Source organism: Nelusetta ayraudi, unplaced genomic scaffold (genome assembly GCF_046127955.1).
Source record: "Nelusetta ayraudi isolate G7.1 ecotype Tasmania unplaced genomic scaffold, CSIRO-AGI_Nayr_v1 ptg000094l, whole genome shotgun sequence".
Classification (NCBI taxonomy): Eukaryota; Metazoa; Chordata; class Actinopteri; order Tetraodontiformes; family Monacanthidae; genus Nelusetta; species Nelusetta ayraudi.
Genome location: NW_027466144.1, coordinates 3,030,001 through 3,056,528, shown reverse-complemented (window position 1 = coordinate 3,056,528; position 26,528 = coordinate 3,030,001). Strand labels below are relative to the sequence as shown.

The 26,528-nt window shown below is 50.1% G+C and overlaps 2 protein-coding genes across 11 annotated transcripts in view; both read right to left on the bottom strand.

Moving 5' to 3' along the window:
* kiaa1217 (KIAA1217 ortholog) overlaps positions 1-23,722 on the bottom strand; it is a 91,717-nt gene extending 67,995 nt beyond the window's left edge. For 5 of the 10 annotated variants that reach the window (XM_076047325.1, XM_076047332.1, XM_076047326.1 and 2 more), the window contains exon 1: positions 4,810-6,089. In XM_076047325.1, coding sequence (XP_075903440.1) covers positions 4,810-5,131 — 322 coding nt within the window. In that variant the 5' untranslated portion in view covers positions 5,132-6,089. Of the gene's footprint in view, positions 1-4,809; positions 6,092-23,512 lie in introns of those variants that run through there. The other 5 variants (XM_076047333.1, XM_076047335.1, XM_076047329.1 and 2 more) reach the window with 5 other exon arrangements.
* A 1,308-nt stretch (positions 23,723-25,030) lies between these two features.
* Positions 25,031-26,528, bottom strand: part of otud1 (OTU deubiquitinase 1) — a 2,331-nt gene continuing 833 nt past the window's right edge. Inside the window, exon 1 of the mRNA XM_076047590.1 lies at positions 25,031-26,528. This exon is cut by the window's right edge and continues 833 nt beyond it. Within this exon, the coding sequence (XP_075903705.1) occupies positions 25,507-26,528 (1,022 nt within the window). The 3' untranslated portion in view covers positions 25,031-25,506.

Genomic DNA, 26,528 nt, shown 5'->3' with positions numbered 1-26,528 from the left:
AAAAGGCGCACGGCCTCAGGAATCAGCAAGAAGCTCCAGTGGGCCCGGAGCTACACCCTAAAAGAAAAACACACCACACAGCCGGCCCGACCGGCGGATTTACAACACACACACACACACATGAGTAGTTACAACACTGAGGCCTCTTTCTTCTTGCTCAGTGGCCCAATTATTGTCTGTTTCTGTTTGGAGGGATGACTCACACATCCACTCATTACCTCGGCACAGACCACAAGTCTGCGAGTGTACCATTAACTCACCTGTGCCTGTGAGTCAGCGGACCCCCCCCCCCGCTACCCTCGACACACACACACACACACACACACACACACACACACACACACACACACACACACACACACACACACACACACACACACACACACACACACACACACAGACAGACACACACACCCTGAAGCAGTTCCGGTCTTACTGACAGGCTCGAGACAAAAAAGGCACAAAGGTGTCGGCGTTGCTTCCTGGAGGTAAAAGTAACTTGAGAATCCATTTTTTTAAGAAGCAAGCAGAAATAAAGGCTCAGTAGCTGCATTTCCATTACCCCAGGAATCACGTAAAACCGGAGCGGGGAGAAATTTTAAGAGAATTACGGCTTATGCGCTTCACACCATTCAATGGAAACACCTGCAAATCGCAAATTGTACTTTGTCAAAACTTTGGAAATCTCGTTTTTATTTTGCTAAAAACTTTCATGGAAACGCAGCTATTCCTGACGCTTTTCCTGAAACTGACGAACAGTTCGAGGGTCAAGACAACGTCAAGTGATCCGAGCAATTGAGCCGAGTTAGCATCAACTTGTTGGACGCATTAGAAGGTCAGGAGAGCGCAAGGAGAAGTGAGTCAAATCCCTCCTTGGCAGCCGACCGGGTGCTTCCTGAGTGTCTGACTGTTCAGAAACCTTTCTGGTGCGGGCCTGTGAAAAAAAGGCAATTAGAATGGATTTTAAAAGAGCCTTTCGCGGCAAAATTGAGCGTTCTGCCATCTCAATAGTCGGGCTGATAGTTGTCAAAAAAAAAGAAAGACAAAAAAATCCCCCTCGGAGAGACAGGGGAGGGGCGGGGGTTTAAAGAGTCACGAGAAGCTGCAATTAATGTAATCCCTCCTCTTGGCTTCAGTGTCAATGAAAATAGCCGATCACGAGCCCAATCCTCAAACTCATTCCCATTACACTAAGCTGTTTTTTTCCTTTTTTAAACTTGTCCCCCCCACCCAAAAGAAAGAAATAAAAAGGCACCATCTGTGAGGACGGAGCCGCGGCTTACAGTGACGAGCGACTGATACAGTGAGCGTGTGCGAGCTCGCAGCATCGCTCAATTGTCCTAACGGCCAATCAAGTCGGGGGAAACAGGCTGAGGCAGCGGCACGCAAGCTGAGGTGCGAACAAAATGCCCCCCCCCCCAAAAAAAAATGCCCACGGGCGTGCCAGCTCATAAAGAAAACGCAGCAGGTCGTAAAGACGAGCTGAGCTACAAATCAAACCTGCACTCGGATGACCTCACCCTCTCAATCCCAAGGCCTTGGTGAAGTCATCCCAAATGAGGCATTCAACTTTTTTTTTTATCTCCTGTATCTTCTTGTGTACAGGATTCTTGCAAGATCAGGCAAAGGAAGCATATGCGGTCAGCGCTGATCAGGCTAAGTCGTCCGGGGGCGGTTTTGGAGTCGGCGAGCGGCGATTAGTGATTAGAGGGCCAGATGTTCTCATCTCCGCAGGACAGTTTAGGTTGACTTGCGCGCAACAAGTCCAAATGAGACCATGGCATCTGGTACTTGAACCGACGGCAAGGCAAAGGCCCACTCATGGAACAAAACAACTTTCTGTAACTTTTATATATATATATATATATTTATTTATTTATTTTTTTTCCTCTCGAAAATTCAGCATTTTCCATTTCCCAATGCTCTACTCATAAAAAGTGCATGAAAACTGGGCGACGAAAGCCCAAAGAAGTGGTCTCCAAGCAATTTGCACGATGCATATAGGAAGCAGATGCATAAAACTGCGTGAAATAAAACTATGCACATATCTCAAAACCTCTGCGACCTATATAATAATCTGCAATCACACGCTCCATGTCAGCGGTGAGTGTCGCCGCGCGGAAGGAGCTTTGATGCAATGTCATACGGTATCCAAAGAGTCGTGTATTACACCCTTACTGCACACAAAATGTCAAACGGGTTTCAACTATTTTTCTTTTTGTGGGTGGTGGAAGCCGCTACTTCAAGGCTGAAATTGGGCCCCGTGGCAGCGAGCGGCGGCAGTCGGCTCTGAAGCTTTTCACACGGTGAAAATGTCACCTGTCACACGCGCTTATCGTCCACGCCGGAGCCGCTCGCATCAGCCTCCCCTCGGCTCCTGAGCTTTAGCTGCCCGTCATGCCCTGTGACTCGCCTCGCCCTCTCCTGTCCCCACCGCCTCAAATTTTTTTTTTTTTTTAAAAAAAGCAGCGGCCTTGTTTGGAGCTGAACCATAAACGGACTGGGAACGTGACAGTGTGATGGACCGCGGTGGGAGGAAGCGGCGGTCGGCCTATTTCACTAACATCTCAAAGACTCGGGCGCCACCCGGCTTCAGGTAGTTCTCAAAAGTTGGGACCCCGTGCGGCGCGAACCGGAAGAAAAATGGCGTCATACATATCAAAGGGCGGAGGAGGTGCAGCGACTTTCCAGAGACTTCAAAGTTACGGCTGCTGCAACTCTGACAAACTAGCGGAAAGCCGGGGAGGCAACACCATGGATGTATTACAAGAACTGAATACCGGACTTCCAATATGGCTGCACAGTGAGTTTTATTTTATTTATTTTTTTATTATTACCAGTGGCCACTCGAGGTACTGCAACCAAAATCCCCACACAACCCCAAAAAAAGCATTTTTCCCCAGGACCAGGGACAAAAATGATCACTCATGATCAATCTTTCTGTTTCACTTATTAATGTAAAATTGCCAGAAAATCTCCATAAAAGACTTTCCGAGCTCCGAGATTCCGAGCGTGACACACGGAGCACACGCTGTTAGTTTCACTCTTCTTCTTCTAAAATGTTGAAAGACCTCGAGAGCTTCTCAGCAATGCGGTGCCACAAAAACATTTTGTGTGCCATTTTAAATAATGAATCTTTTTTTCTGAGACACTGGAGGACTGAATGCTGCTTTTTTTATGGTGTTTGATTGGTTATTGCTAATTATTATGCATTTGTTTAATTATTTCGTTATTTTTTTTTTTCCATAACTTTATGTCGTTGTTTAAAAGGTGAATCATTTTCGTGTTATAAAAATCTTCTTCGTCGTTGTCTTCTTCTATCTTTCAATGAGAGGTTCTGCTGCATGCAAACACAAGACCGGCCGAATGAATAACTGAATGAAAGGGGGATGGAAGGATGGGAGGGGAGGGAGAGAAAGAGGAGGTGGGGGGAGGCTTTTAAGGAAACAAAAGCAGAACCGGAGCTGGAGATATGGGGCTGATAAGGAAGCGCAAGAAAAGCGACACGGGACGGCGTCAGAAGACGAATCACCATCCACGTCCTCAAACCCCCAACCCCTCCCGACCCCCGACCAGCTCCGCCCTCAAACCCCACACCTGACAAGAGTTGCCCTCATGCGGCCGGCGCGATCATGACATGGGCCGAGGGCACGCTTTCTGGATCATCGCCGCGGGGCCCCATTATTTTTATTTTTATTTTTTTCCCACAGAGACAAGCGGCAAGCTGCGCGGACAAGAACATCTGGTTTTCCAGAGCAAGCCCGCACCCCTCCCCGCTCCTCCCCCTCACACCCTCCTCACCCTTGTAACCCATAACCTGTCTTTACTGCAGGGAGGGAACGGCGCAGCTCGAGACCTGTTGATTTCCCAGCATGCCCCGCTCACATTCCTGACCTCCTTCTGTCACTCGCTGCTTCTTCTTCTTCTTGACTCACAAGCACCGCCTGAGTCCATACACTCAGACACACACCCCCACCACCACCCACCCACCCACCCACCTCGAGTTCTGTCTGTTGTGAGCACAAGTCAAGTTTCCGGGCTGACTGACAGGAGACATTTTAACAGATTAGAAAGAAACAGAACCAGTCGGTCAAAAGCCTCTCAGGGCTTTTGGCTGGGACCTCGGCAAGAATCTTGGCCAAGTTCCCGCTGAATTTAAGAAAAAAAAAAAAAAAAAGCAGAAGAAGCCCCCTGCAGAGTTGGGAATCTGGTGGGAAAGGCCAAGTGGAAGTGATAAGCCCACTTCTCTCAACCTTCCTGGCCCTCCCACCCCCACACACCCCCTCCCCTTTCTGTTCTTTAATCTGCACCCTGCAGAGAGCCAGGCAGAAACGTTTTCACTTGTGATCCTTTTCCGCAAGTGATTCCTCACTCCTCTACCAAGGCCGTGTTCGCACTGACACTCCAACTGTGTCGCAAAAAAAGGAAAAAGAGAAAACAAACAGGCGGCCTTCATTCAGTAAAACACTGGCTGGCGGTTGCGCAAGATTTGCCAGGTGGTGTCCGAGTATGTGTGTGTGTGTGTGTGTGTGAGTGAGTGAGTGTGTGCGTGTGCAATGCAGGTGTGCGAGCCTGATGGAATTCCTTGTAAAGTCCTGAGTCTTTATGAGGGGGGAACTTCACAACCGACGGACTCAAGTTGAGAAACAAAAGATGACAGAAGAGTAAAAGTGCAGGAAAGCAAAAAAGCAAAGGGAAGGAGACCCAGTACTGACCCAGCACCGACGAGTCATATCTAAACAGACCGCAAGACAAAAAGCGGCGGTGGCGTCCCGACACGAAAGGCTAAAAGTTGAGCGCTCTACTTACTGTGTGCTGAGCCCTGGTTGAGGGTCTTTGGGGGGCTGATCCTGCTCTTGGCAGGGACCATCTCCACAGTGGGGACCTTCTCGCTGGAGCGCTGGCTCTGGGCCTCCACCTGAGTGTCTCCCTGGTTCTTGTCCGGAGGCGGCACGGCTGACGGGGGCTTGTGTCGGCTCAGGATGCCGTCGCTGCCCGCCCTCATCAGCTTCTCCCCGACGCTCAGCACCCGGGCCCGGGCGCCCGTGGCCGGGCATTCCTTCCTGGGCGAGGGCAGCTTGGATCCGGCCCCGATGGAGGCGGGGCGGGCCAGCCTGGAGGCTTTGGACATCCTTTGGTCAGTGGATCAGCGGCGGCTCCTCACTCCAGTCTGAGCGACTGAGGCAAAGTTTCCTAATCCCGCGGGGAGGAGGGGCTGCGTTGGGGGTTCCTCAACCTCTCGGCGAGGACTGTGTGACTCTTCCGCTGCAGCGCGTTGTGACTGGTTCAGGTAGGGCTTGCAGGGGCCAGAGGGAGGGGCCCTTTGTCAGGGTGGTGGTAGGGGGGGGGGTAATTGCTCCTTGGAAGGTGTTCTCAACCCCTGGCGTGGCCTCCTGGGATCATCCTCCAAAGCAAACAGTGTGTGTGTTTCCCTGTGTGTGTGTGTGTGTGTGTGTGTGTGTGTGTGCGCTGGCAAACCTATCCGTGTGTGGATAAACCTGTGGAGCGGCAGGACGCGCTGTGCCCAACGCAAACAGAAACTCAGCTCTCCGCTGCTCGCGCATTCCGGCTCTTTAATCCCGTCTCCGCCTCCCTCCTCCGCCGGCTTCTCCGCTTCTCCCGCTCCCACAGCCTCCCCGGCGGGAACTCATAATAAGGTCGTCAACTTCTCCTACCTTGCCGCCAGATCACAACTACCGCCCGTGTCGCCGGTCCTCCCCTGCGCCCTCCTCCTCCTCCTCTTCCTCTTCCTCCTCTCCTTCTTCTTGGCTGCTTCGCTTTCAGTCAGCTCTCTCCTCTCTGCTGATGCTCAGCGGGTAACCATTCCAGCGCTCCGGCAGCCGAGAGGAAGGGAGGGAAGGATTCAAGAGACAGCAGCAGGAGGAGGAGGAGGAGGAGGAGGAGAAAAAAAAAGGAAGGGGAGGAGGAGGTGGAAAAAGTGCACGAGGAAGAAAGAGAAAGTGTCGGCACAGAGCAGCCCTCTGTCTCTCTCTCCTCAGGTGCAGCTGGCCGAGTTGTTCCAGATGTGCACGCAGCGCGTCGCGTCATCAGCCGGCGGCTCGGCGCGCCGCTCGGCTACAGTCGCCGGCTTCCAGTCGCCCTATTTTCCCTCCTTTCTTCCCCCCCCACCCCCCTCTCTCTCTCTCTCTCCATCCACCCGGCTCACATGTGATCGGGGCCGCCGCTCAGGATACCAGAGGCAAGGAATGCACAGGCGCACGCGCGCACGTGCACAACACAACACATCGCGACACAACGCGCCTTCGGTTCATTGGTGGAAATTAGGGAGAATTAAAGAGCGCAGACGGTGGTGGTGGGGGGAGTGGGGAGTGGTGGTGGAAGGGGGAGGGGGGGGGGGTCTTGAGCGTCACAGGCGGCGTGTTTATACAAGAGACGCACAGCCGAGCCGTTTGGATTTCCGGCACCGAAGGCGTCGACTGTGAGAAGCAAAAAAAAAAGAAAAAGAAGAAGAAGAAAAAAACGTAACACAGCAGCAGAAGTGCAGAAGTTGGCCGAAGGGGGGGGAAGAGGAGCTTAGCACGTTTCAGACACTTTGCCTCTTCTTTTTCCACGCCGCCCTTAAAACCCCACAACAATGCCGCTTCCTCATCCTCTGCAGAGAGAAATAAAAAAAACTTTTACAAAGCGAAAACATTTCTGTTTTCGTGACAAATCGTGACCGCGGTCGTTCCCTCCGGGGCTCGGCGGCGAAAAACTGCCAGGGCGGAAGTGCCAGAGTGCCGTATATCAAGAAATTATTGGTTTTGCGCGAAATTGGAAATGAGGAGCCACAACAGAAATATTTCCTTTTCGAGCGAACCAAAACAAGACTGTAACAACGAGGCCCGAGAAATCCACACAGGCAGACTGACCGCTAAACAAACCCACAGTCACGTAAGAAATAATAATCACAACGATGATCACGGAAAACATAAACAGTCGCGCCATCCTCCTTCACGCTGCGACACTTGTGTAACGCAGCCACGCGAAGTGGACATGTGATCCGAAGGGGCAGGGACGGCGGCCGTTGCGTGCTGACAGTCCGAACGGCAGAAAATGGATTACAGTGAGCGGAAGGATCAACGGTGTCCATGCAACACGTTATAAAAGAGCAACAATCCCCGTGGACGCGACTGCTGGCTTAGTTGTATTTAGGGATGATTTCTCTATTTCTCTCTCTCTCTCTCTCTCTCTCTCTCTCTCTCTCTCTCTCTCTCTCTCTCTCTCTCTCTCTCTCTCTCTCTCTCTCTCTCTCTCTCTCTCTCTCTCTCTCTCTCTCTCTCTTGCTCGCTCGCTCGCTCGCTGAATTGGTGCTGTGTCACTCAGATATCATGAGAGGAGAAAAAAAACAAACGAAACAATAACATCCCTGTTCAAAAGAAGCCGGAGCAGAAAAGCCAGATTTGCGCGCTCGCTGCGTTGCATTGCAAACGTCGGACGTCACCCTGAAGATTCAAAAGGTGAGAAAACGCATTCACGAAAAAAAACCCACTGTTTTTATTTCGTGCATTTCACGCAGCAAGGTCCGCTGGTGGCCTCAGAGCGCAACGGCAGCCGGCCGGTGGGCAATCACGAGGACGTTAAATATGAATGGTTTCTCTACATATCAGCGCGACTTTAGATGATAATGAAAAAAAAAAAGAAAAGGCCCAGCAGAATGACCTACATACTTTGCCAGTGAATAGTTCGCCGACAGAAACTGCACGGCTAAGAACTCGGCAGAAGCTGCCGCATGTCTGATGGATTTTGTGAGTGAGAGAGAGAGAGAGAGACAGAGAGAGAGAGAGAGAGAGAGAGAGGAAAAAAAAGTTACATTGGACGTTGGAATAACATCCAATATCGGAGCTGCATCAGATTATGTTGCTCATGTTTGGCACGGTTCTGTTTACAGCATCACCGCGGCTCGGAGGATTACGTCAAATGGAATCAAGAAAAACGTTGGCCATGCTAAAAAAAAATAAAATAAAAAACCCTATAGGGTTGGTGCATGTGTGTGCGTGTGCAAGAGTGTGTGTATGTGCGTGCGTGCGTGCGTGCGTGCACTCTCCCTCTCTCCGAGTAAATGAAAGCCCTCTGCAGATTCGATGCCTCCCGGGCTCGGCGCCAAAACTCCGACTGTAGGCAAACAAGGGCAACTTGGTTCAAAGGCCCCTAAATAACATGGTATTTAGGGATGGATATAATTTGAGTTTCCTAATTAGCCCTGTGATTCTTGCGCAGCGCGACAGATGATAAAGCGCGTCCTACATATCAAATCACACAGGCCAGGCCCTGCTGCTGCCGCCGCCGACCAACAGACCAACTCGCCAGGCATGGCTTCAATTTGCATTCGACATTGAAGTGGAAAACAACCGACCGCAAGCATCTGAACTTCAAAAAAAAAAAAAAAAAAAAACACACACACACACACACACACACACACACACACACACGAAAAGGGGAGGAAAAAAATGCGGCAAAAGATGATTATCCGAGGAGTTGAAATTGGCTCTTGCGAGAGAGAGAGAGAGAGAGAGACCTGGACGACAAACAAGCAGTTACCCGCGGCCGGCGAGCAGAGTGCAGACGGCGGAAAGCAACGATTCAAAAATAAATCAGAAAAATAAATAAACGGAACAGTTCCCGCTATGGCTTCCTATATGGCACGTGCATGAGTGTGTGGAGGAGGGGCCGTCGGACAGGCATAAAGGGGGCGGGGTTTGGCTCGGCGGGAGTGGTGGCAGGGCCTCAGGGGTGTTTCTCTCATTAGCAGACTTCTCCGGCAGAGGTTTATTATTTTTCATTATTGCACCCGGTGCCCAGGTGACGAATGGCTTGCATTCCACGCAGACGGGAGTTGACGCCGGCGGGGCCGGGCTCCCCGCGTCGAAGGTCTGGCTATGTAGACGGATAACAGGTTTGCTTGTCAAATCACCAACAACAACTTTTGCCCTCCACTTTCGTGGCTTTCAAATCACTGTTTCAGTCAAAAGCAGCGGATGTCATCATTTAAAACAATACAAACAGGAATCAGGCAGAGACTCGTAGCTTGGTGGAGACCAAACGTCTAGTGTAGAGGCATTAATACAGCTTAATTCAGACAAACGTCAAATTAATGATACACTAGATACCAGTTTGGTTACAATGAACATCTGCTGTGGACAAACTCTGCAAAATTGTTATTTTTCCACTCTTAGGTTCTGGTTTGCTTTGTGAAACCTGCGTGGGGAGAACACGGCGCTGTCACGAGCTCCAGTGCCCCACTTTATTCATGAGCGAGTCGCCGACTCAGCTTCTTCTTCTCCTTTTCATGCCATCTTGTTGAACACTGATGCAGCGTCGCTCATCTCCTCCAGCTGCGCCAAGTATGCCGCGGTGTCGTCAGCTGACGTGATTAGCGCCCCCCCCTCTAGCCCCCACGCACAATTTAGACCTCTGGTGGGCTTGTGGCTGACGCGCTAAATCTTCCCTTCCCTGTCGCTCTGTGTCACTGCAGCTAGAACTTTGAAAACATATATACAAAAATATTGATAATAATTTCCAGTATTAAAGCAACGTGGCTGCATTGCAAAAATAACAGCGAGTGGAGGCTGAGAGGGAAGCACAATAGAGCTTCCTCGTTGACAAGCCAGCTCTAAAATGCCAATTAACTAGCGGTAGTTACGTGCAAATGCGGAGGCAGGTCAGGGTCATAGATTAAGGATTCCTGGAAGATCCGTAAGAACTCCCACTACGCAAAAAAAGACTCAACAATTATAATTGTTGAGTATATGGGCAGCTTGGAGCAAAGACGCGCCCCCAAACAGCCGAGAAGTCACGGGAGTGGTGGTGGTGGTCAGTGGGTGGGTGGGGTGTTGGAAGGCAGCAGCTGGGCACCTTCCTGCAGAGGGTTGAGGCTGAGCACGTTCTCCAAACCCCCGGGGGGCTGGAGGTTGTTTCTTTTTCTACATTCCATCTCAGCCCTCACCCCTCCCTGCCTCCCTCCCTCCTCACCGTATCATGAGTCATTACTGACTGTAACATTCACTCGCATTAACTGAAGGCGCACAGGGGGCTGGAAAAATAAATGGTAAAATAAAAAATAAAAATACACCCGGTCAGAAAACACAACAACGGCACGAGAGCAACTGCGGCAGGGAGTTTGACACGCGTGATACACAGGTACAATAAGCCCGTTCATAAGATGTAAAACTCGGTCATGCTTTCACTTTATAGTCGGCAGTGGAGTGGCTTCCCACGACAAACGCAAGTCCCGCCAAAGCAAACAATCAATATTTCATCAAAGACTCCCGAGCAGCTCACAGACTCATGAAATTAAAATCTGCGTGGCAAAACCAAACGCACGAAAGGGTCTATTTCCGTCGACAATATCCGCAAAGTCAAAGCCTGGCGTTATCTATTGAAGACGGCTGCGGTCTCCTCGTGCAGTGATTGTTGCCGACTGATCGCGAGGCCTGGCCCCCTAACCCCCTCCCCCCTGCCCCCTCCATCGCCTCTCCCTACCTCTACATCCTCCCCCTGCGGGTGAAGTAAAGTGACTCGAAGGCTGAAAGGAATTCTGCGAGACAATGACGCCGGCCGACAGTTCTGGACCAATTAGCCTTAATGCTCGGCCGCTCCTCGAGCGGAGGGAGCCAGCCAGCGTTTGTTGCTTACCTTGAGTCACAGAGGTGGCAGAAGGGATTTTTAAAAAGGAGACGTTGCCTCCGGTTGACCTCAGTCAGAGGGAATGTGGACATCTGACAGGACGGGGGAGGAAGCAGACCGGACAGCGGCTGGGGTCATGGAAGTTACACGTTTGCGACGCCAGTATATATCATTCAACCTGGATGTTTCCTTCCACTGAGACGTGCCTCAGAATCAGGATAATGTGTCACAAAATATGTCACATTACCCTGGTTTATCCTTTTTCTGATACAAGTTGGAAGCACGACATGTAGGATCTGACTAAAAAGTGCAGGAAGGAAGTGAAAAGCCTGACAAATGTCACCTCATCTTATTCGAGAGAGTCCCTGCCCTTGGAAAATAAGCAGAACCGGCTTCTTAACAAGGACCTATAAGAGGATTATTGCAACAAAAGCAAAAAAAAATAAAAAAAATTGTGTGAGGGGGAGAAAAAAAAAAATCTCACCTCAAATGTTCTCACAGTTTACATCAGCACACAAACAGCAACACAGAGTCTAACGCTCCCCCTCGCCATGTCTCAGTCGCGTCTCTGGGGCCCCCCTGTGGCCTTGTGTGTCACTCCTGCTCTTTACCGCCAGTGGCCACTCACACAACACGCATTTTGGAAATATTTACTCCTCCTCCACGTCCTAATATTTTTCTGACCTGGAGGGGAGTGCCTCCCGAGCCGCTACCCCCCGCCCCCCTCCCTTCACAGCGTTTGAGGAGAGTTCAGCTTCTTATCTGGACAGCCTGTCAGGGCTGTTATTGGAGGCTGGCTAAACGCCTCTCACACGACGTGTGGGGAGGAAGACAAACCGTCAGGCTCCGTTCAGGCTGATGTAAATAAGAGTCTTCTCCATTCTCTTTATGGCTTATTGATTCTCAGTTCGATGGCAGGCCGCGGGCGGCGGCAGAGGGAGGCAGAGAAAGTTACTGAAGTCTGAAACGGCCGCATCTTCCTGGCAAACACAAAGCTGAGCCGCCGTACCAGCGACTTCTGCAACAAAAATATCACCAGCATGATGGAAATCAGAGGGAAAAACACAAAATACAGGCGCTCTTGTCGTTGGATGAGAGATATTCCAGTTTTGCAGCAAGGAATTAAGGAGATGACATGTTCCAGGGTCGAGTCGGGGATGCATATTGATTTGGAAGTCATGAAAGAGGAGAGGAGGATCTTTTGGTACAGGCACCGTCGGCACGGCACGCAGGAAAAAGGTTAATATATTAAAATGCATGCAGGAGCAGGCGAAGGCGGAAGGAAGGAAAGAAGGAAAGAAGGAAGGTACAACTCCACCTGTTTGTCAGCTGAGGTTCACGCACACACACACACACACACACAGTGCCGAACGTGCACGTCCATACGGTTAAGGCCCCGCAGAATGTTGTTACCGAGCTGGAGTGGCTAAAAGAACCCTCGGGTGAATCATCCTGGAAGTAAACATGTTTCCTCCACCCGTCCCCCCCCTCCAAAAAATACCCCTCGGGATGCTGCGGGGACTTAATAATAGCGGCCCTCATCCATGCCTGTGCAAAATGCTCGGCTCGGCTCGGCGCCCGTTAATCTGACAGGAGCCCCGCGTCTCAGAGTGAGGAGAGCTCGCCGGTGCTTTTGAGCCGCGGCGGATCAAGCCGTTTGCAAACTCGGACTCGGGCGACGCGGAGCACATGGTCACATGCCGTCAGTGATCATCTTGAGCGTCCACAAGGTCGACGAGGTTACAAAGAATCACAAATGAGAGATTTTGTTGCTCATTTTACAAAAAATAAACCCGTTGATTTAATGTTGACAAGTTGAAAGTAGCCTTCACTAAGCTCCGCCCTTAAACCGTCACCATCCAATCCTACGTCAGCAACTATGCTCGTGAGAGTGGATGCTCTGGTTCTGTTCAGTTAGCTTAGCGAGTGGAATTTGCACTCTGTGCAGACTCGCTGCTATAAAACAACAGCTCAGGAAAAGTTTTTCAGCTGTTCAGTTCTCGGAGAGGCAGCCCCTGCACTATTCTGTCTCAGACCACCCAAAAAATAAACCACGCACTTTCTCCCGACGCCACTGCTGCAGAAGCCTGAAGTCTAAAGCGTAGAGTTGAAGGCCTTTCACCCGGATGCATGTTTACGGCGGCGACGACTCCCTTCCTGCCTTCCTGCCACTGCACCTGCCACTGCAGAGGATCCAAATTTGTGCTCAAAACTGTTATTTCACGTCTGACCTTTAACATGTGAAAAAGCCATTTGTCTAAGCGCTCTCGGGGTTGGGGGGGATTGTGAATAATCTGCGTGTGTGTGTGTGCGCGCGCGTGCGTGTGTGTGTGTGTGTGTGTGTGTGTGCGCACACCCGATTGCCAAGGGAGTAGATTTTCATTGGCCGCCGTCATGGGCTCGAGTCTCTAAATCACGCCGACGGCTTTTCAAATGACCGATTACCATCCCCATAAATTTGCATACTTCCACCGGTGGACATCATTCCACTCAACATCACAACCGCGGCCGTCACTGCAGTTATATAACGCGTCATAAATCACATTCAATGGAATACGCGGCGCACGTGGCGACGCATCTAACGGTGGCACAAAGGGGGGGAAAAAAGGTCTAATAGATAAGAGGGAGGTTTATGGAGAGTTATTGAAAGTGGATCATTTAACAGAGTCCATTAAAAATGCATAACTCAATGTTAAAGGCCTGGCTGTATCTCTTCATCTGCACCAGCAGCTTCTGTGCGGTCCAGATAGACATGTGAGAGCCATCGACAGGTCATTATTACAGCATGTGATTATTTTTACCCCTGTGAAGCATCTCGTGTTCCCTGTAGGTGTCCCCCTACTGGCAGCGGGAGGAACAACAAGATGCTGCAGGCTTCAAACAAAGCTGCACCCTGTTCTCTCACAAGAGATGTGAGAATAATTGTTGATGTTGGCTTAGGTGACGGAATGTTAAATGCTTTCATTGGTTGCGAGTATGAGTGCAAGTAAAATACACAGGGGCTGGGAAGACAGAGTAAAAAGCCCAAAGGCGACAAGTAAGCAATTAAAATAAAAGGCACTTTTAAAGAAATCGAAATTAGGGCGCTAAAAGCAAAAATGCAAACATGAAAAGACTAAAAAAAACACATTCACATGCAAAAGTGTGGAAAGAGGCCAACAATCAACTGTTGGGGACTGAAATGACAAGAGAAGTGCAGGGACAGCAAACGGCAGCATCCGTCTGACAATGCAAAGGAAGTGCTCCTTCTGCAAACACACATGCGCACGCACGCACGCACGCACGCACACACGGACGCAGGGCTGCAGCCAGCAGCGCAGATCTGCTGAAACAACAGCGACCGGGGTCATGCACGCGGTCCCGGGGAGAGATAAGCATCGCACGCGTTGGGACACAAAGTGATGAAGGCACAAAGGAGGGCACATGACCGCAGTCGACGCGGTGCTGGAAATAGCCGGTGGGTGTGAAAAATAAACCGGGGCCATGAAGGCTGTCGAGGGTGGAAAGGTGAGTGACAGGGCTGATGGGAGCAGTTCTGCGGTCTCACAGCCACAATCTTTAACCCCGCCCCTCTGGATCGATATGCATACGTCTGAAAAACCACCTCATGACAGCGTCAAAACCTTTTAGCCAGATTTGAGAGGTTTTCCCAACTTTAGGTGTTTCCATGACCACTTGTTTATTGCCATACTTATGTTTTGCGCAATTCAAGGGGTCATGGAAACTCAGCTCCTAACTTATAAGAAACTCTTCAGATCCACTGCTGCAAATCCGGCCCACAAACACATTCAGAACCCAGGAGGCGGAAGGACATCGTCCGGTTTCTACACACACACACACACACACACACCAACACCTCCAGCTCATCCGCTTGAACCTCACCTCTGGGCCGGGCTGAGCCGGGCGCTGCTATTTCGGGACTGACGGTAGAACAAGGTCCCGCTTGACAAGACTCAGTCGGCCAGGAGTCGGCGCGACAGTGGCTCTTTGTCTCGGTTCGCGGAGACGCGACGGGATTCGAGGCGACGGCGTCGGGGAAACACATGTTTCTGATCGGCCTCGGGTTTCAGGCGCTCCGAGGTCAGGGGTTCTGTAAGTGAAGCCCCCTTGTCTAGACATCTGCCCTGACCCTTCGCCCTCGCCCAGAGGTTTACATACACATGTTTCAGTGTTCCTTTCAGGACCTCCCTGTCTGAATGTCCTGCGTTGCATCGCACCCTCCGCTCTCCCCGGAGGTGCCGATGGAAATATATTCATCCGGGCTAATGAAGTGATGGAACCCCCCCCCCCATCCCACCCCATTACCTCCCCCGACCATGTCCTCCAGATGCCAGGGGAAGCTGATTAGAGGAGGGAGGAGGGAAATGAAGAAGATGGAGATCAGAGGAAAGGAAGGGTGAATGGGGGGGGGGACCTTTTCTTTTTCTGAGGTGGAACCGGGGCCTTCAATCACCGCTGTCCCCCCACCCTCACACTGCTCAGAGTGGAGAGAGAGTGGAGAGGGCTTTGGCCAAAACCCTGGAGTCTGATCCTCATTAAGAGCCCAAAGAACTTCAAAGGCCAGCGGCCAACCTCTATCACCGCAGCACGCACAATCCCCCGCGATATTAAAACTCCCGGGCGCCATTGAGCGTGGAGTTCTGAGGCGGGGCCGCTCAGGGGGCTCGGGTGACGCCGGAGAGCTGGGTGTGGGGGGGGCGGGGGGGCGATTTAAGGCCCTGAAGGTCGGCGGAAAAAGTTTCAGCGCCAACTTTTCCTCTTCACCTCGGCTGATTGGCCGCCTGCTGAATGAGGTCGCCGGTCGACCGAGGCAGGGGGGGGTGAGAGAGGGAGGCGAGGCTGGCAGCTGTGGGGAAGATAGTGGCAGCAGCTGTGGGCCACCGTGAAACACTTCAGACCGCGCTGAGGTTTCAACTCAAACTCGGGCGTCTCCTGAGCCCGGGTGGAAACCACCGTGTGATCCGACTGTCTGCCGTGAAGTTACACTCGCAGTTTGGGAAGCGGTGTGGAGAAAATATCTGCTGCGCGAAACTTCAAACATGGGGTTCGGGTTTGACAACTGGCTGCTGAATAATGTTTGCCCCCCCACCCACCCGCCCGCCCCCACCATCGCCACCAACAACGCTACATTTACAACTTTGAAGTTGTATCCTGGCCAGTTTTTTCAAATGCAACATAATCCCTTCAAGCCTTTACGGCAAAGTTAAGAGTCACCCTCAAATCCTGCTAATACCAATATGAAAGCACAACAGCGGCAGCAGCAGCAGCAGCATGAGGTTCCTTGACAAACGGCGCGCCGCAGCGTCTCGGGGGAAGGTTTTCACTGCTCGTTCCAGGGAAGTCAAAAAAAAATGCCACACTTTTTAATCTACAAGGGGAAGTGGAAGGTTTCTTTTGAAATTTGAGTCTTACTAACAGATGAATGTTAAAAAAGACAGAAGAAGGCAGGGACTCAAATTTAATTTGAATTAGAATTAAAAAGGCCCTCTTGTCTTCAGATGATCAAAGAAACTGCAAGTTGCTGAGCTCAGCTCCACACTTTGCTGGCACACGGCTGTTTCCCAGGCTTAACGAGGTGAGGTGGGGGGTGCGGCAGGTTTGGCCCAACATGACCTGGAAATTCACTGGCAAGTGCAACAGAATCCAGTGTGCACAACGATACCTATGCTTGCTTTTTTTTTTTTTTTTTTTTTCCTTCTTGTGGCCCTAATCCTCTTCCGTAGCGGGTGTCCTGTGCAGCTGTGTGTTACGGCTTCGCGTCCCTGCCTCCTGCAGCCCGAGCCGGCAGCAGCGTCCCCCTCCACGTCCAAAGCTGCACCGCTGGTGCGCTCACGCACCCTCGCCCTCTCGTTTATCACGCTGACAGGTGTGGCTCGCGCTCATTGACTGGGAGTGGATCGTTTTCCCTTTTGCGAGCTGACTTATCAAACGCTGTGGCTGAAACGTTTGGAATGTTAAATGATTGTCGTCCGATGGCTCTTTATAGCCCAGCGCGCACTTTTTTTTTTTTTGCACGTGGGAGCAGTTATCGGCTTACACACACACACACACGCACACGCACACGCACACGCACACGCACACGCACACGCACACGCACACACACACGCACACGCACACGCACACGCACACGCACACGCACACACACACACACACGCACACACACACACACACACACACACAGCTAGAAATGTTATTATCTGTGCAATGGTTGTTCAGTTTTTCTCATATTCATTTCCCAAACATTATATAACATAATGTCATTTGCTGGTGGGCACAATTAGCAATGTGCGATGCCAGAGGACTCAATGCTTTTATTATGCTACAACCTCCAAGAGAGGAAAACTTCCTCCCAAACTGCTCCTTTAATAGAAAGTTCACGATAAGAAGAAGTTATGATGAGCATGCGTGTGTGTGTGTGTGTCTGTGAAGTCGTCTGAGCCGACCTCTGTGGCAGTGACCCAGATCCCTCTGATTGACTGGCAAAGTCATTAAAATCGCAGCTGGTGGATTAAAAAAAAAAGGGACGTCGTCAGCGTCGAGTTGCAAGATGAGCCGGAGATAAGACTAATTATCAGGTACAAACACACTCGGAGGGGTGGGTGGGGGTCGGGGTGGGTGGTGGTGCTGGAGACGCGCTCGGTCTCAAGCACAGGCGAGTCACGTTCGTAACAAACACTGGCTCATTTCCTTCCCCGTGTACCTCGCCGATGCTTCCCTTTGAACATGACCTCGCCGGGAAAACATCAAAGCCGATCGGACTTGGCGCTCGTCAGCGCCCGAGTCGATTTCTCCTTCTGCATTGCAAAAAAAAAAAAAAAAAAAAACAACACAGAAAGACGGAACAGCAATGTCATTGGATCTGGCATCACGCATCATTAGTGCTCGGGGAGGGGGGGGGGTTATGATTATTCCCCCCCGTCTCCCGGCAGCAAAGAGAAATATTGCCAGATTGCCTCTAATGATCAATAAAGCGGCGCAGATATTTCAAGGAGGCCGGCCGAGCGACGGCAACAGCGGGGACTCATCACTTTAACAACGCGCCGTGCATCACGAGGCCTCAGATCCTCCCCCAGACTTCCCAGGGACGCCGATAAACAAGGCAGAAGTGTTTGTTTACTCGGTTTCCGCGGGTAGCAGAGAAAGAAGCGCGGCGGCAGGAGCGAAGCAACGGCCGCTGAGAGGGCCGCTCGCCACCTGTTGCCTCACAACAGGTGAGCCGCGTCACCTCCCATGCGTTCCAGGTTCCACAAACGGGACGTTTTCACAAGTGAGCTCCTGGTTTCGGCAGCAGTTTTGTCAAGAGGCTCAGTCAGGGAAATCAATTGGGAGAGGTGGGAGGTGCTGAATAATAAAAAAAAAAAAAAAGAAAGAAAAGCAGAGAGCAAACATCTGGCATCTCTCCACAGAGCGCTGGTGCCCCACTGCTGAGGAGGAGACGCAGGAGACAGAAAGGTTGGGGGAGTGGGGGCGTGGCGTGGCGGGGGGTGATTCATTAGCTGCGCAAAGACTCCCTGACGCAGAGGCGCAGAGTTGGAGATGAAGATTTAAAGAGGAGACACTCAATGGATTCCGGCTGAGGCAGTGTTCCCGTTTCCTCTCTTCCAAATCTTCAATCAATCATCAATCTGAGCTTCTACGGGGGGGGGGGGGGGGGGGCGGAACTTTGAGAGAGGAGCTTCAGCCTGGGCTGGTTGAATCCAGCAGCATCGGCAACAACTACATGTCACGATAAAATAGTGAAATCCATAAAAAAGTACATGCTGACCATTCTGTTGCCATGTCGAGTTCAGTCCTACGACAAACAACTGCTACTGTTGTCTTCTCATGCAAGGGTGACATTTGCAGGATCAACGCCAGCTACAGTAGAATAGCAGCAGAACACTGAGGGGAAACGAGGGAGAGCTAATTACTACTACCTGATGCCCACTAGGGGGCAGCCCGAGTGATTAAAACAGGCATGGACGGGACCCTAGATATATTTTTTCTTCCTCACCAAAACCCTCCATCCATCTGCTCCTGCTCCGGCCCCCACTGTCAAATTTTATGACCCATCGTGGCCCCACCAGTCAAAAAGTTTGCCCACCCCTGGGTTAAAAGGTTTGTTGGCATTCGAAGCAACGTGAGACAAAGTGGGTATCACGGAGTCAAGGTTAGCCCTCGCTATCAGGAAGCAACTTCCCCAGAAGAACAACAGCCTGACCTTGAATCTCAGGTGTTTTGTTTTTTTTTTTCCTCTGTTGCTTCTAATCCACGGTGAACGCAGCTTCGTCAGTGTCCCACAGGAGACGACCCGTTTCCAGAAGGATCATCTCAAGTGCCTGTCGGTTACTATCAGCGTGTTTAGCAGCGGGAGGGGGAGGCGGTCGGCCCCAGCGCGGCGTTTCACACCTCGCCCAAGTAGACAGGCAGCTCACAGGCTGCCAGCGTGTGGAAAACACAGTGTCACTGTCACCGGCTATTAAGGCTGTGCATCATCCTCACCTCCACGGCCTTTTGATGTGTTTTACAGGGAATTATGAGTCGGAATGACAACAGCTGCCCTCCGGGTGACAGACACTTGGCCTCAGTTGGTAAAGAAGCACCCTTGCGTGACCATCAGCCGCAGCCATGATAGCGTGCAGGATGTTTCGCCTTTGACTGACACGTCCCGACAAAAGGAGGCGCTGATCGGCGATCGCAGCGTGGCATAATGAGCGGGACAATGCGGACACTCGTCCAGAGTGCGTGCCAGCAGGTTAAAAAGACAGCCATGCCTAGAGGGCGCCGATATCAGAGGTTCTCCTCAAAGGCAGCCCAGGCGTTTGAATATGCAAATGCAATTTCCCTCGAAAACCCTTTTTATCACACGAGTCGGCTTCTCTCACACACACACACACACACACACACACACACACACACACACACACACACACACACACACACACACACACACACACACGCACACGCACACACGCACACACACGACAGAAGCAGAGGTCGTGGGAAGGAGTGAAAAGATTGTTGCTGAAGGAAATTCTTCAAATGTTTGTGAGAGTGAAAAGCAAGAAATTGTTTTTCGAAAGCTGAACTTCTCTCAAAAGCTTGAATTCATGCTTAGTGCTCCAAAAAAGACCCGACGACATGACCTCACGCTATTTCTTCTCCTATTTTACACATCCACAGGAACTAGTCAGACACATATTCATCCCCTGGCATCACATAATAAGTCACTTTATCCTGTAGGGGAGGAACAAACACACAAAATATCACCACTGGGCTCCAGGCAGGAGCCACACTGTCAGAAAGATGATTTCAGGTTTTATCTCTACAGATATAATTGGAGAGGTAAGACAGAGACCCGGCTACCGCCTCCCTCCAGGTGTCTCTGCTTTGTGAACTCCCCTCCCCTGTATTCTGCCTTGCTACATATCAATTCGATTCTGCCAATGTCAAAGGCAAACGTCTCTGGACAGCTCCATGTCAGAGTCTGTGGAAACACTTTGCAGAGGAAGACGTGCCGGTTTTGAACCGATGCAGAGTGACAAATGGAAATCGGCAACAGTTGCGGCAGCATTGCTGCTTTCCGTCATCCGTCCCGTTTAGGACAGACGGAAGATCGCGGAAGAGCCTTCAGCTGTTCCTCATAAAGACCAGGATGATGATTGAGTGGGGGATATTAAAGTGCTCCTCCTCCTGCTCCTGCAACGAAGGGAAACATGAAGGCAGCGTCCAGAGACAAGATATCATCCACCTCCCTAAAAAAAATAAAAACAAAAAAAAAGTTGTTGATACGATTTCGACATTTCGCTGGAAACCAGAGATTTCAGACTTTGCAGCTGTCCAGGGTTGCGAGAGACACACACGTCTGCCTCTGTCATTAAAATGTGCAGCAACAGAGGCAATGCTCTCGGGGCAGAAAAAAAACAAAAGCGAACGGCCTGCGATCGGCTCGCCATGAAGAGGATAATTATCTAAAATTTGATTTAGAATGGAGACTAATTACAAGGGAGGTTGCAACCAGTTGAAGGAACTCACAGGAGAGCAGTGCAAGCTGCGCCGTCAGGCTGCTTTCAGGGGGAACACGACAGAAAACGTCCCACTCGGTCGATAGCTGCGTTTTCCAGGGTAAAGTAACGGAAACGGGAAGGCGTTGGAGTGGATACAAGTTCGGGCTCAGGTATTTCAAAACTCTGGCGTGAGGTAAAAATGTGAGCCCAAAGGAGTGAAACTAGCTGACCAGTTCAGTGTGTTTATGTACTGGATACAGTATAATGTTGGAATCGTTTGACCTCTGGGCCTCTTAAACTAACACCGGGTGTTTTAGTTGACATCCAATGGAAATTTTGCCATTGTGTAAAATGCCAAAATTGCTCAAGAAGTTACATTGTGTATAAAAGGGGAATTTTGATATACTTGGTTTGGTATTTTTATATATATATGCACATGTAAACGCATCAGACTTACCAAAGGTTTTTGGCCTTATGTCATTTTGCTTTGTTTACCCAGATCCTAGGAAATGGAATTGGCCAATGGAAGTGAGCCACAGGGGCCAGTGGTTAAAAGAAAGTGTTTTTTCTGTGGTTCTTGGGGTTGTGTGGGGTGCTATATAGCACCTCAGCGCTCCTTCAGTGGCAGCACAGCTGCGTCGCTTGCAACATAATCCCCTCAAATCTCGCCATTACGGCTCCATCCACTCGGCTCACCGTCTTTCCTTCTCGTCTCCTACAATTAAAGGTTAAAGTCCCGCTAATTGTCACGTACCTAAGCACACGGAGCCCCTCGGGATGGTTCGAGGATGTCTCTCTAAAAACATCACTTATGGTATCTGGGGCACAAAGGTTCTTCTTAAAAGTAGGCCTTAATGCTAAAACAAACTAGTCTTTGTTAGGCTGCGAGCACAAGTCTGGTCCTAGGACCGAGTCTTCACGAGTGGCCGGTTGTTGCAAGAAAAAAAATCGAGGTTTGAAATCAGCTGAGTATTCACTTTTCAGTGAGTGGGAACTGAAAGGAAACTTATGGGTGGTCACTCACCAGCTGACACTCACATCGCTATACTGTCGCCGTCCTGTAACAACACCGACCTGTTGTTATGGGAGGTCAGAGTCAGACCTCCCATAACAACAGAGCAGGAAAACTGAGTTCACAGTAACACTAAATGACAATAGAAGCCGGTCTGTGTAAAATCCTGCTGACTTGAAGGAAATATGTTCAAGACTCATTGTTTTATGAGTTAGTGTCCTGATTATTGCAACAAAGTGAGGATTTAGGTTTGCTCTTATCAGTTGCGGTTTTCTGACTGAAACAGGGAAGTGTGAATCATTTTGGAGGCAAAATCCTCTTTTGCTTGCGCAGCCTCCACAAAATTCCAAGACACTTTATAGTGAAGAGCCGTTACAAAGGAAACCAGAGTCACGGTCAGCTACTCTTTGTCTCACACTGATTATATCACGTTGTCGCCTGTTATTTAAATCTATTCACTGGGGCGGCCCTGGATAATTCCTCTGGCAAGAACAAACATGAGAGCAGCGGCGTACCGAAAGGAACAGCTGGTGCTTAAGCACCGCCAGCCACCACGGGAAAACGGAACATGATCGTTTCTTCTGAAAAAAATCCTCCAAACACAGATGTTGCACATTAACGTTCTTAGTAAGTAAAACGAGCCGAGCTGGATTTTTTACTTTCTGTGTGACAAATTAACAAAACAAAACAAGAGGAAAGTCCCACACGCCGGTGCATCCCATTCCCTTGACACCGCCTTCATTAGCCGTCTCTAGCAGTCTGAGAATAAACCCCGGTGATGGATGGGTGACTCTTTTGGAGGAGGGGGACTGCAGCTGTTATTTCCTGTTTCACATCTTTAATATGACGAGTGAATGAGCGTTAAAAGTTGACGATTCATCCCCCTTAAATGAGGAACTCTTGCGAGGAGGATCGCACACGTGGCTTCGTGAGGCATCCGAGAAAAAGGCTTTCAAAATTGACCGCACTGTCACTCGCATCTGGACCGCAGGAGAAAGGGAAAAAAAAAAAAAAAAAACAACCCTGATGGGCTGAGTCAGATTGTGTGCCTTCCTGCTGAAGCTGCCACACACACACACACACACACACACACACACACACACACACACACACACACACACACACACACACACACACACACACACACACACACACACGACATCAGCCCTTTTTCAAGCCACCAACTGACTTTGACAAAAACCGACACTCACAAAGCTTCACACATGCATCTTACACGGAAGCACGGTGTGCCGCAGACGTGGGGCCCTTGGTAGGGTTTTGCAGCAAAACTGGCAATTTTCCCCATTGCATCCTGGCTCACGTGTCCTGTCATTCAAGCGGTCGCCATGGTGATGAGCTCAGCTTCTTGGCGTGCTGCGCTGTGGTGCACACGCGCTGCAGAGGCAGGGGAGCAGTCACAGTTGATGCCGCCGCTGCACCTCATCAAAACCACTCAAAAAGCACAAAAAACCCACAGAAGAGATGATGCAATGATCGACTGCGCTTCAGATTTCTGTGGGATGCAACTAAAAGCACCTCCAGCATCTTACTGGGAACATTGGGAACTGGTTGCCTTCACTTAGAATTAATCCGAAAAGTTAGAATGGCAGCTGTGTGATCAAACAAGTGTGTATGTGTTTGTGGGTGGCAGGCAAAGGGTGTGCACAACCTACATAATGCAATGAGGAAAACATTCTAGATATAAACAGACACATTTGTTTCGTAAAAACGATTTTTGGTTGAATACACAGAGATTGGTTTGATTACGACTTGATTCCAATCCATGCATTCCTTAAGCTCATACTTAACGTCCCCCTAACATAAATAAATGGGAGGGGGGGGGGGGGGGGGCTGCCACCAAGGTCATAACAGAAGATAAATTCCTTACTGTGAAATCTTGGACTTCCTCTGTGGTCACTTTGAGGAGGCTCCGCGAACTGCACCCGGTGTCCCGACATGTCTTCCCCTTCAGGTCAGAGTACGGCGGTGCCCTCTCGCTTTTTTCTTGTTGTTTGTTTTTCTAAAATATTACGGTGTGGGAGTATCCGGTAACTTTGAGAGGCTTCCGTGTGGACGCAGGCGGCGTGGGGGGGAAAACCTGCACAGACGCCTAGCAAGTCGTTTTTTTTCCTCCTTCTCCTTCTTCTTCTCCTTCTTCTTCGCGCCTCTGTCTGTCCGTCTGCGGTGCCTGTGTGTCAGCCAGCCGGCTTCCTGCGGGCGGGGCAGCCGGCTCGGTTCGCTATCACCTGCCCTCCAGCTTCCACTTAATGGTCCGTGTGTGACGCCTGCTCGAGCACGGAGACACTCCTCCCCATGCAAGTGGGGGAGAAAAAAAAAATAGAAAAAGTTTTTTTTTTTTCTTCTCCTCCTCATGCGTAATGTTCACATGACTGCAGGGTTACGTCATAGCTAGCGGCAGAAAATTAGCAATGGTCAAGTATGAAACTGCGATATAAATATAAACTACTGTATATCATATGATTAGTCTACTCGGCCAAACCCAACAGTTCTCTTTCTGTGAACTGGGATGAAATTATTTTAAATTCCAATTCGAATATACAGTATGTATTGTTTAAACTAACAATTTAAACTAACTAATTATTATTATTATTTTCATTTGCTTCTTTCAGTCCGTATGAGCTAAACTAGTGTCGGTCGGAGAAGAAATACCGCTGAGGCGCCAACTTTGTCCGAGCGGGCTCTCCTGCCATCCAGAGGAGGAAAAGTGCATTGCACCAAAAGAAGCTTCAGCAGCATTTTGGAGCCACAGGGGAGCTGAATGAGCTTTTGTTTTTGTTTTGTTTTTCGTGACGAAAAGAGTGATGTTACAGTGGTGGTTTCGAAACAACAAAATCAATATTAATCAGGTTTAGAGTGCCATGCTTTTTTATGAACAAATGCCTGTATTGAAGCAATTTGTTAGAATGTTGTTGCTGTTACTTTTTCCAAGTAGCGACAAAAGCTCTAAAAGTCCCTTACTCATAGCAATCTCCAAGTTCACAGCATGTTTACTGCACAAGATTAGTTTCAAGTCCGTATTTTGGTTGACTGTGTCAATCCTTTTAATCAGACGGCTCAACTCACTGTGCGAGCACAGATAGACGCAGATTATCGAGGGAACGTGGAGCGGCAAATATTTCCCTCAGGGGAGCCCGAATGCAGAGCAAAAAGCGCAAATAATGGACACGGGGGGGACAGTGCAACATGAGCGACAAGACCACCAACTTGGCTTTATCTCCATCGCCTAACGCATGAAAGCCTATTTTTCAAAGTAAAAGGCATGTGTCCAATTAACTTTAGCAAAACCAATATTTGAGGGTGCTGACATGTTGCTTGTTTTTGATACCGGGCAACGAGGAGCTGATGAACAAGCTGTGGTGTGATGAATTAAAAATCAGACTGCAGGTTTAATTGAACTGTTTTAATGTTTGAAACTGGACAGAGCTGGATTTTAGAAAACAGAACCTTTAAATTGTTCTCACAGGCACAACTCAAACTCTCTGTTCTTGTCAGCCAAGAATATTGCACAAGAGAAAACAGCATTCCATTCAACCATATAAAAATAAAATGGCAAACCACCACATTTCTTGCTGATTGGTCTAGAGATAACAAAAATTCTAAGAAGAAATCTGAACCGACAAAGTAAAATAAATACTGTACACCCAAAGGCACTTCAACAGGCTGGAAAGTAACAAATAGAAACTCATTTAGGAATTATCAGTCATGTCAACATAACCCGAACTTTCAGAACCATCGCTTATGTAAAATACAGTAACTTGCATGTACGAAAACCTCAGTCTGTGCACTGCACACTCTGTTTTCCCTCAGGAAAACAGACACAAAGCCGAGTCATCACTCGGTCTTCACGTACACTTTTCTTGCTCACGCACTTCCATTTTGCTCTATGTACATTTTGGACAGCGAGGCAGCCATCGACTTTGCCAGTTCCTCGTCGCGTTTCCTCTGCATCTGCGAGTGCCTGCACCAGTCCTCGTACTCGGGGTTGGGGAGACACTCGTCAAGGAGCACGTCGTAGTGGCCGTTGCTGAGCCAGCTGAGCCAGATGGCGGGTTTGGAGGGGTCCTCGTCCCCGAGACAGTGCACCATGGTGGAGACGGTGGGGCTCTCCGAGCTGCCACCCGTCGTCAGGTGAATGAGGACGTTCAGCATCTGGCTCATGGCGAGGAGCTCGGGGTAGCCCGCCCACACGCCGTCCTGCGCGGCGTTGATCAGGAACTCCCCGACGTCCCCTTCGATGATGGGATTGAACTCGTCCAGGTGGTCGGCGATGTGGTGCACCGTCTGCTCCCTCAGCTCGCCATGGCTCGCCTGGTCGCCGTACGTTGCCTTGCACACGGCCCTGTACAGGCAGTTGCCGTCCGGAATGATGTGGTACCTGTACTTGTGCCTCTCTTGGAGGTACTGATTCTGTGTCTCCACTTCAGCCAGGTACCTGGTGACCTTATCGGGGACATCCCTCCTCTCCTCGGCCCTCTGCGACGGAGACTCTTGCAGGACGCTGAGCTCAAAGGCCCGTCTGTTGTCTGATTCTGGAGCTACTTTGGCTCCTTCGAGCTGAGCTGTTCTGGAGGGAACTTCCTCTTGGTCATGTAATACACTCCATTTGTTTTCCTCAAATGGGGGATTAGTCACAGAGTCTGAGTCATCCTCAAATACATTTTCAACGATTCTCCTATTTTGGTCTGGCCTGGGTCTACAGGTGGCACTCCTGTGGACAACATGGTTCACAACCTGCTCTGGACAGTCAGGGAACATCTCTCCCCTCTCCTCGTTCCTGAGATGGTCTATCAAATCCACAATCAAATCAGAATCACAGCCATCACACAGGAAGCTCTCTCCATCCCTTGGGTCTGGGGAGCAGGGTTTGGTCTTGGACTCCCCAA